Source organism: Pyrus communis, chromosome 17 (assembly GCF_963583255.1).
Source record: "Pyrus communis chromosome 17, drPyrComm1.1, whole genome shotgun sequence".
Lineage (NCBI taxonomy): Eukaryota > Viridiplantae > Streptophyta > Magnoliopsida > Rosales > Rosaceae > Pyrus > Pyrus communis.
In genome coordinates, this window is record NC_084819.1 from 8,257,978 (window position 1) to 8,268,814 (window position 10,837).

The 10,837-nt window shown below is 37.3% G+C and overlaps 1 protein-coding gene across 3 annotated transcripts; it reads left to right on the forward strand.

The window, feature by feature from the left end:
* Positions 1-3,530: 3,530 nt before the first annotated feature.
* On the forward strand, positions 3,531-7,914 carry LOC137723048 (probable lipid phosphate phosphatase beta). 3 transcript variants are annotated; one of them, XM_068462201.1, is made up of 2 exons: positions 3,531-4,236; positions 7,269-7,914. In XM_068462201.1, exon 1 carries the CDS (start codon positions 3,531-3,533, stop codon positions 4,233-4,235), a length of 705 nt encoding a protein of 234 aa, XP_068318302.1. In that variant the 3' UTR covers position 4,236; positions 7,269-7,914. The 3 variants fall into 3 exon arrangements, with proteins under 3 accessions (XP_068318302.1, XP_068318301.1, XP_068318300.1); XM_068462200.1 differs by having other exon boundaries at positions 7,352-7,914; XM_068462199.1 differs by having other exon boundaries at positions 7,372-7,914.
* The last annotated feature ends 2,923 nt before the right edge of the window (positions 7,915-10,837 follow it).

Genomic DNA, 10,837 nt, shown 5'->3' on the forward strand with positions numbered 1-10,837 from the left:
ATTCAGCTATAACATTATTGTTTTTAAGAATAAAGTCAAAGACAGCCAAATTTATTGGCCATAGCATAGCACATAGCATTAGCATCGCACAGCATGGGTTTAAACATTTAAATTAAGAATTCGGAGGCAATGCATTATGCATTGCACATGGTTAAAGCTCAATAATTAAGGTTTTTTATTTTTTATTTTTATTTTTTTTTTCTTTTGAATTCCATGTGCCGCACTTTCTCCATATTTGAAGGTCCTGACTGTTTGACACTTGATTGGACCTAGGGTCAAATTCTCATGCAAAGGAAGTGTTTTCTAAGGTGCGCATCGAGCTTTGCGAGTTGCATGCGGACCGAACCGAACGTAGGCTGTTGAATGAAATCTAAATGGTTAAAAAATAGTACCCGACATCAATTTAATTTTTTTGGAATTTAAACTCCCCCCCCCCCTCTCCCCCTCTCTCTTCGGGTGATATCAACAGTTACTAGTGTCAAAGTCAAGAATTGTTGGAAGGAAGGGTGAAATTTAAAAAGGTAAGATTCTAGAAAAATGTAGACAACAAAATCATTTTAGATAGTAAACAGTAGCAAAAACATCTCTCTTAATGTAAACAACCATGCTAACACTAAACCATTAATCTCTCATTTTGTTACGCAATGATGTTTTCACAATATTTATAGCAAAAAACCCTCTTGCTATTTAAGCGGTTACAACTAGTAATCAGACCTCTATTTAAATAATCTAATAAATGAATTCCATTGTTTCTTACTTATCTCAATCCATTAGCAATATCAGTGTGCAATCCATTAATTTTTTTTTTTTTTTTTGGTACAAGGTAAACATTTCCATTACCAACAACCCAAGTTTACACAACAAAGGTCCAAAGTCAGCTAAGTACAAGCAAAATTGGACCAACAAAGTTAAACAAAAAAGAGCCCAAAAAAGAATTCATGCCCAAACCAGAAATTAGCAAAAGAAACCATAGTCTTCTGCTTCCACTGCCTCTGCTACAGTGAACCAACATGATTTGCAAGCTTTCACGCCTCCAACCGACGAAGGCCTCTCCAATTACATTAACCAGTTGCAAGCAACTTTTCGAACACAACCACAAAGGAAAAAAACCAGTCACAAAGTGGAAGAAGCCCGTGGCAATACTCGAGTAACACTGCCGACAAAGGCAACAACCAGTGAGAAAATGGTGGTGTTGTGAACACCCGAGTCGGTGAGAACGCTGGAGCTCTACACACTTTCCCGATGAGCCGCAATAAATCGTGGAAAAAAGTGATTGCAGATCGGAGTAGAGATGGTTGAAGATGACGAACGCTGTTGTGGTGTGAAGGACAAGCCAAATCGGGGTGGGGAGCAAAGGAAAAAAGCAAAATAAGGGAAGAAAAGAGGAGACAAAGAGGAGACAAAGGGCAGGAGTAAGGGACTGCCATCGCCCCCAACCATAGCTAGGTACGGCAGCTCTGGAATTTGTCGAGATTAGGTACGCTCACACAATCGGTGAGAAGGGACTCTCAAATAGAGAGAAAGTCTCTCATGAGGGAGATAAGCAGTCATTATTGCTTTACCTGTGCAATCCATTAATTAGGTTCATTGCAAGACAATGTGGTGATTAATGCCACTTCAATCATTTAGTGAATTAAAATCATCTTTTAATTTATCCATTCATTGATGATAGTAAGGTTAGTCATTGAAGGGGCCCACAATCATGGTTATTCAAGCCAATATAGAATATAGAAGAGAACCTATTTAGTTCATTGTTCTAAAAATCCCCACCTAGCACCGCCTAGACACTAGGTGGTTGACCAACATCTCGATTAGTCCTTAGGTGTTTGAAAATGAAGAAAGTTTGTCTAGACCCACTTAGGCGTCTACCTAGCCTGCTTAGGCACCCACTTAACCTGCCTAGGCACCCACCTAGCTCATGACTCTCACCGTGACAAAAAATCTATAACTTTCAATTTGTATTTTACTTTTTTCAATAAAATGTAAGAGATTTGTTGAATACTTGGATGAATACTCATGATGTACTTGTTCCCCCTTCAATATGTTCTAATATTTTATAATTTATATGTCATTTTATTTTGCAACTTATCTATCGCGAAACAATTATGTGTGTTTTTTACGTATAACTAGGCACTTATTTATACAAAATATAATAAATTTACTTAAATCCGCTTAGTCCGCCTAGATCTTTGCTTAGCCGCTAAGCCTCAACCCGCCACCCGACTAATGCGTAGCATATTTTAGAATCTTGATTTAGTTAGAATTACAACGAAATGATCTTTCTCTAATTAATCAGGTCATTACATATATTTATTTCATATCAAACCCCTAATATAAAAAGCCAATGCAATCTCAATTTGAATTACATGCAACTTTGGAAGATTGTTACATTGGTGGGCGCATATAAAGTTATCTTTATAGTAAACCCTACTGATAAACCTACTAGTTATCAATAAACCTATTAATGATCCTATTTTTTGGTTGTTAAAGATACATGTGACAAGATGAGACTTGGAAGGTATTTTGTGACCTTGTTGTCCACCTTTATTTGTAACTTTTGGATGAATTTAACCTTGGCAAAACCTATGCTGGATTTTTTTTTTATTGGATTAAACATGTATACAAGATTCAACTTTGCGAAAGAGGAGGGGGTAGGTTTAGCCTCACAATAAGAAAAAGATTCAACCTTCCTAGAATGATTCCAAGAGAGCATCTATGTGGAAACATTTTTCCGGTCAAGTTTGTCAAGTCATTACTAATCAAGATAACACTACCAAGGAAATTCTATATCTGGGAATTTGGATCCTATCCAGATTCTCTTTGTGAGGATTTTAGGGATCCTTACATTCTATCTGTTCATCAAAATCTGTGCACCTTATATTGTGCGACCAGAAATCATTTTGAATTTTTTTACAAATGGTACCTAATGAAAGCTAGCCGCACAATGTACAATGAACGAATAAGATGTGAGAATCCTAAAGATCATCACAAAGAGAATCTGACGAAAATCCTCATCCGATATTTGGTGTTCCATTTTGTGCTACAATACATGATGGAGCGGTGCAAGATTTTCCTCTTTATCAAAATAATAACAATAATAACAACTAATAGACCACAACATAAAAAGTACCAAACTTGACAATGTATTTTATATTCACAACACTATTACAAATATAATTCATGAAACATAACATTTTCTTCTTTCAACTGATTATTCCTTACAATACCGGAAAAACATTTTTTAAAAACACAACAATACCAAGTAATTCTCCTTTTAGCTTAGTTGGTTAAGATCATTTGATTCTACACCTGAGATTCCGTGTTCGAATTTCCTTTATGTAGAAAATAAAAAAGTAATTTGAATTCTATTTTTGGGCCATGAATTGAGAAAAGAGCCTTCTTTCAATCTGTATTTGGGCCTCCAAACTAAAATTCACTACATTCTAGTCCAGTACAAACTAACTTCTTGATTGGTTATCAACTGTCTAACCCAACGGCTAACCATCTCACACTCAGACTGACATTCAACCATGGATCCATCACCAGCACCCCCAGCGAAACACACCACCACCACAGCGCCACCGCCACCAATCCTCGGCAGCTTAGTAGCTCTAGATACGACCGTCTCCCGACATCTCCACATCCTAGCCAAACCCTTCCTCCCCCATTCCCTCCTCCTCCTCCTCGAACTCTCCGCCGACTTCCGCTTCTTCTTCCCTCTCTCCCTCTCCCTCCTTCTTGCCCCAACCCTAACCCCAACCCCTATCCCGATCCCATCCCCAAGCCCAACCCAGATCCTCCGTCCACTCCTCTTCCCACTCATCCTCGGCCTCCTCCTTGACCTCGCCGTCGTCGGCCTAATCAAACTCCTCTTCCGCCGCTCCCGCCCTCTCTACAACAAGAACATGAGCGTCGCAGTTTCAGTGGACCATTTCTCCTTCCCCAGTGGGCACGCCTCTCGGGTTTGCTTCGTTGCTTCCCTCTTACACGTCTCCGCCGTCGCCCTCGCCGATGCCCTCGCCAACCTACGGTCATCGTCTCCCTTCGTTGATCGTTGGATCGGCACGGACCAGGTCAATGCCGTGAGTATTTTGGTCTCGGTTGCTTGGGCCTGGGCCGCCGGCACCTCCGTCTCTAGGGTTTTGCTGGGCAGGCATTTCGTCACCGACGTTTTCGCCGGGGCATGTTTGGGAGTGCTTGAGGCTCTCGTTTCATTTCACTTCCTGAGGTTCTAAGGTATGAATTGTTTAGCACTGACAATTGAACTGCTAATTATCGTTTATGCATTGATTTCTGAGTTAATCCTGTTAACAATGTTGGGTATAATCACAGAGAGTTTTTTAGTGACGTGTTATTAGGAGTGACAACAATTGTGGCAGTTTCGATGATTGTGGAATCAAATGTTGATGTATTACCACTAACATTACGAATGTAGAAACTTATAACTAGAAGAAATTAAGCGAAAATTTTCATTAATAGCTATAGTGAGGTATTCTCGTCAAAAGTCCAGGTTGCTAGATATTAGTGATGCAAGTTGTGTGGTGGTGGTTGTGTTGGTAATGATGATCGGTGTTCGCTTGTTTACTTCCAGCGTGGTTTTGATGGTAATGCTAGTTTCAATGGTTTTTGTCATGGTAACACTAGTAGACAGGGCAGAATTATGGTGCTTGACAATGGTGACAGTTGCAAGTATGGTGGTATGAGGGTGGGGGCAGTGTTTCTGTTGTCAATGCTGATAATGACATAGTTTTGTTGGAGACGTTGGTATCGACATTGGAGTTGATGGCAGTGTGGTGGTATTGATGAAGGTTCGAATGGCAGTGGTGGTTTTTCTGTAGAAACCTTGTATTGAGATGCCCAGTTTTGTATCCAAGCTTTCAAATGGTTTAGGGAGGGAGGTAGGGAGGGATGGAGGAGTGCTTAGTCCTTTAATTTCACGTATATGATCACTAATTGGACTGCACACGGTACCATGGTTATCTATAATAGACCTGTATTGAAATGGTAAAGAAAAAACTTAAATAGATTGAATTTCAGTCTCTCTTCACCTACAAAATCATGTACAGTCCTAGTTCTATATCGTACGGGGCACATGGTTATGCAGCAATGAAACAAGATCGTATCATTGTTTGGAAATTTATCAAGCATGTATCATTCTACTTCATAGTATACCGCCTTATTCAATTCTCGAATCTGGAATACTTGTCATCTGCTTGGAAAGAAGATAATAGAGCATATCAGATTCCTAGCTTTATAACCTAAATGCAAACAACAACAACAACAACAACAAAGCCTTATCCCACTAAGTGGGGTTGACTAAATGAATCCTAGAACGCCACTGCACTTGGTTTTATGCCACGTCTTCCGTTAGATCAAAGTAGTCTAAGTCTTTTCTTAATGTCTCTTTCCAAGTCTTCCTAGGTCTTCCTCTACCCTTTTGGCCTGAGTCTTTGTCTCGTAATCGCATCTTCTAACTGGGGCGTTTGTAGGTCTTCGTTTCACATGTCCAAAACCACCTTAACCGATTTTGTCTCAACTTGTCTTCAATTTCGGCTACTCCTAATTTACCTCGGATATCCTCGTTCCTAGTCTTGTCCTTTCTCGTGTGCCCACACATCCAACGAAGCATTCTCATATCCGCTACACTCATTTTGTGTACTTGTTTTCACTGCCCAACATTTCGTGTCATAAAGTATTGCTGACCTTATTGCCATCCTATAAAATTTTCCCTTGAGCATTAGTGGCATACGATAGTCGCACAAGACACTTGATGCACTCTTCCACTTCATCCATGTAACTTGTATTCCACGATTGAGGTCTCCATCCAACTCTTCGTTCTTTTACAAGATAGATCCAAGATAGCGAAAGTGTTCGCACTTTGGTACTTCTTGATCTCCAATCCTCACCCTTAACTCATTTTAACCTTCGTTCCCACTGAACTAGCACTCCATATACTCTGTCTGCCTACTTAGGCGAAGACCTTTAGATTCCAACACTTCCTTTCGAAGGTTAAGCTTCGTATTTATTCCCTCATGAGTTTCATCTATCAACACTATCGTTTGCAAAAAGCATACACTAAGGAATATCATCTTGGATATGTCCGTTAACTGATCCATTACCAATGCAAAAAGGTAAGGACTTAAAGGCACACTAACATCTGCGAATAGCATACACCAAGGAATATCATCTTGGATATGTCCGTTAACTCATCCATTACCAATGTAAAAAGGTAAGAACTTAAAGATGAGTCTTGATGTAACCCTACAATGTAACCAAAATGCAAAAAGAGGAATAATTGTATTTATTAGTTTTTATTTTTCAATTGATTTGCTATAGATAGAGGAAAGTATGTTAGAGAAAGGGGGAATGAAAGAAGGGTGAAGGAAGGATGGTGGAATGTGAATGGATATAAGGACACACAAATGAAAACTAAAAACAAAAAAAATGACATAAAAAACTAAATGAAAACTTGAAACTAAAGAAAAATTGTTATCAAACAGGCCAGAAGGTGCTACTATCTTGAAGGAAAATGTAATTTACAATCTTATGATGGGTAGAACACTATGCCTTATTTATTTGTAGTACCCATTTTCAAAATTGCCATATTTTCTTTCTCCCCCCAAAGGAAAAAAAAAAAAAATCCTGTTCATTTTTTCTCTGTCTATTGAAATACATTCACTGTTGGTTTAGTACTTTTAAGATTTAGATGTTTTCTTCCAACATTGGGAAGAGATGTACCACTAGAACGAGAAGATGTTGGTGGATTTGGAAGTTCTGCCTTTGATGTAGACAAAGATTAACCCCTGAAGGGCAAAAGGCAGCCTCTGATGAATATAATTAGGGGATTGAGAGTTAATCCTTAATGCTTATGATGGACATATTAAATTTATATGGGTGGAATGAGGGGAAAATTAGCGGAGTTCTGTAGCCGATACTAATGTGTAGTGGAAAAAGTGAATTTAGAAATTCTCGACAGCAGTTGCACTATAGGATGTGAAGAATAAGCATTTAAAGGTAGAATAAAGAATGTAGGAATGTAGATTAGGGACGGGGTGAGGTAGTTTTCTGTTCAGTTCATAGTGATTGGACTACAAAACTTGCAAAAGGAAATTACAAATCCTGGATTGCCGATGCTACCAGCTGGTATATCTTCTTTTAACTATGTCAGTCTTGCCAAGTGTTGTGGTAGTGGGCACGCTTTATACTGACTTGTACCAGGTATCATTTAGTTATCTTTCTCCGGCTGAATATGAGTATGTTGTTCTCAGGTCGTTAGGACTTACATGTTGCACCTAAAGTTAAGTCTTTACAATTCAATGTCCGATGGAGATGACTTCTGACTGGAGGATAGCTTCCGACTGTAAATTGCAGGACGGTTCCAGACTGGAGCAACCTGGATATCATTGATTCCATATGCAAATCTGCTGCTGTCAGATATTCTGTTTTATGGTGGTTCCGGCTCGAAGGCAATGTGGTGAAAATACTTTGTCTAGGTTTGGGATACTCCTTTTCATTTCTGATGACCCCCGTAGAATAGGGAACTGGTTATGTTTTATGCTGCACGGCTGGAATGTTCTTCCGTATAACGTTGTTTTGATTATGGGAAGCAGATGAAAGTAGAGATATCGTTGCGAAGTATAAAGAAACTCTTAAGGGGGCAGTAGCATCCAGATGTAATGAGAATTATATTGAGTTCGGCTGGCAAATTATGTGCTTCTTCATTGGTACCTTCCATGCTTTCACTGGCTCCCATTACTCTTTCACTGGATTTATTGAAAGGAAAAATGATAGTTAGCTCAAATCATTGACAAGACATTTTTTGATAAGCTTTATTCCATGGACGGATTGTTTGATTCACTGCTTAGAAACTCGAGAGATAAGTGTTGAATACTATGAACATTGCTTGGGTTCTTACATGTGAAAACTCATTCCTCAATCCTCATCATTTGTAAAATAGGGATGGGGCAAAATACCTAGGGGTATGGGTAAACTGCGGTTACCTGCTTATGTAAAACTCATGGTTTAAAAAAATAAATGATTTTGGGTATAATTGTTTATCCGTGAAATTTAAATGAGTGGTTATGAGTATTACTGCGGTTATAAATGGGTACTCGTTTAACCGTTTATATTAATATATGAAAATTAAAAAGGCAAAAATAAAAAACTAAAAACCGTAAAATTGTTTGATCCCTTTAGACTCCCGCCGTTCATATCTCTCCTCGTGGCCCAATCCCACTCATCTCCGCCACATTTTGCATTGCTTGTTAATGGGCGTAATGATGTTATACTGCAAAGTGCTGGATTATTTCCTACCTTCGAGCTTATGTATATGTATTCATGTTTACACCCAGAATTACCAAATATTGGTTGGTTTTCATTTGATCATTTCTATAGCTCTCTTTAAATGCTTGCATACCAATTTAGCTCTGCTGCTCGTTGAAACCAAAGATATAAATGATTTCAGAATGGTGGGGTCAATCCAAGTGCATTTGAACTTTTTAGGTGATACGTTTTGAGTTGAACCTAAGATTGCTCATTCTGTGTTTGCTATGAGTCTATAACAACTTAAAACAGAACTAAAATTATTGTCTAACGAAGAATAAATTTGATTGTTGACCGTCTATATAATTGAATTTTAACCCCCTTGATTAATGATACATATAATTACATACCCTTTTCTTCTCCTACGTGTTGGCAGGAACATTTTTTTAGAGAGTGCCAATACAAAATATGCTACAAGCTTACGAATTATCACCTCTACATCTCGGTAAACAGGTTAAAAAAAAGTTAACGGGTTAAAAAATGGGTAAACGGGTAAATGGGTTAAAAAATGGTGAATGGGTAAAAACGGTAAATGGATTAAAAAAAGGCAAATTGGTTAACGAGTATGAGGTTATGAGTATGAGTATAGCTGTTCTTGCAATTATCCAATGGGTAAGCGGTTATACGGGTAAGGGCTTAAACGATTATGGGTAAATAACGGCAGTTACTTGCCCACTATAATTGTAGCCCATGCTTACTTGCAAATCATAATTTCATACGTAAGCTACAACTCATTATAAGTACAAAAGGAAAATTTTCCACACACATGTTAAGCAGTGGTTTGTTTATGAGCAGAAATGACTCCTTACATGTAAGGCGCTAAAGTATTTTTTTTTGTCGATTATTATTGTCATGCTTTGGTGATGCATCATTGCAACTGTAAGTATTAACATGGAAATGGTGGAAAGAATCTTCATATAAGAAGCGCTTGAGTACTCCAATATTTTTTGTTGACTTGAAAGGATGTCATATTTGTAGAAGGGGGTACAAAACCTTTTTTTGTTGGTCTCTTTCCTGAGTGTTGTAAAAGATATGCATATGCAGATGCCTGTTGAGGATATTTAATTTGTGGAATTCAATCGATGATTGTCCTATCTTTTTGTTTTACGTCCCTCCCTACAGTCCGAGGGCCCCCGTGTCCTAAATGCTTACTTGATTGAACTCATTTAGGGCACCACATGATGGGGGGTGTCCTATCATTTGATATTAATCTTTGAAATCAAGGGCTTTTTTTTCCTGAGAGACCTTGAGATTGTTCTGTGAACAATGTGGAAATGTGGTTGGATCTTTTCTCTTTGTGGGTCACTTGCATGTGTTCTTTTCGTTTTTCCTTTTCCATGATTGTTGTTTGAATTGAATCCACAGACATCGGCTTTTATTTTTTTTATTATTTTTATTTTTTATTGTTGTTTGAATTACTTAGAAGTACATTTTGTGCAATAGCCTTTCCTATCTGATAGAAAAGGATCCGATGATCCTGAACCGATTTTACTTGGGATTGCAAATCCAAGTTTGTCTATGAAGCGAAAATCTAATTATATTAATTGGTAAGGCCTCATTGGTAAGTGCTACAAGATCTCGTGCATTAAAACCCATGGTTATATACCCGTATCCATTAGTGTGGAACATTTTCCAGATTATTTTGTGATTCAATACAACAGTTAGTCCTTAAATTTAGAAAGAATACATAATATATAATAAGAAAGAGCACTCTTCAAATTAATAGCAGTCGGATTTTGAGACGAAAGAACTCCGTTCTATCAAAATATCAAATTTTCAAAAATTCTTTTTAAAATTTGTGATAAAAACTAACAGAAGTTTTTCTGTGAAAAAAGTGGTCCAAAGAGGAAGAGGCTCTTGTTGATTGATCCTTGATGAATAGTCAGATGGAGAATGTGAATTGGATAACGAATACTGGAAGATGAGAAACAAGTTGAAAATATTTTACTTTACCTTGTACAACTTAGTCAACATTATTGGCTTCAAACTTCTCCATCGCTTGTTGTATCATTTGATCAACTTGAAAATTTTAGTGGGTTATCAATTCAAGCACCCCTTCACAAACAAAACTGCAATTTTCTGAGGTCTCATGTGAAATTCTCACCACTTTTAAGACATGCTAACTATGTCAGCTTAACCTCTAGGCCTCATGTGGTGTTTTTTTTTTTTTTTTTTTTTTTTTTTTTATTATTATTTTTTTAATAAAAAATTTAGAATATTAAATGTGTTTGATAAATTTATTTATTTATTTTTAATAAAAAGCAGGATCTACCATGCTTCTAAATTTTATTGTATTTTTTTTTGTTTTTTCAAAGTATAGTAATCAGTGCTCATTTAAATAAATTTCAAATAGCAAATGTACCCCCAAGTATGTTACAAAATTACAATCATTACCCTTACATTATTCTCTTTGACAATTATTATATCACATTAAATACCATATCATTTTTCGTCATTTAACATATTCACAACAATTTATATAAAGTTTACCCAACATTCATACACTATTTTTTTT

What these genes read in the sequence shown, in the direction of transcription:
- LOC137723048 (XM_068462201.1), top strand. Translation starts at nt 3,531, where the DNA reads ATGGATCCATCACCAGCACCCCCAGCGAAACACACCACCACCACAGCG.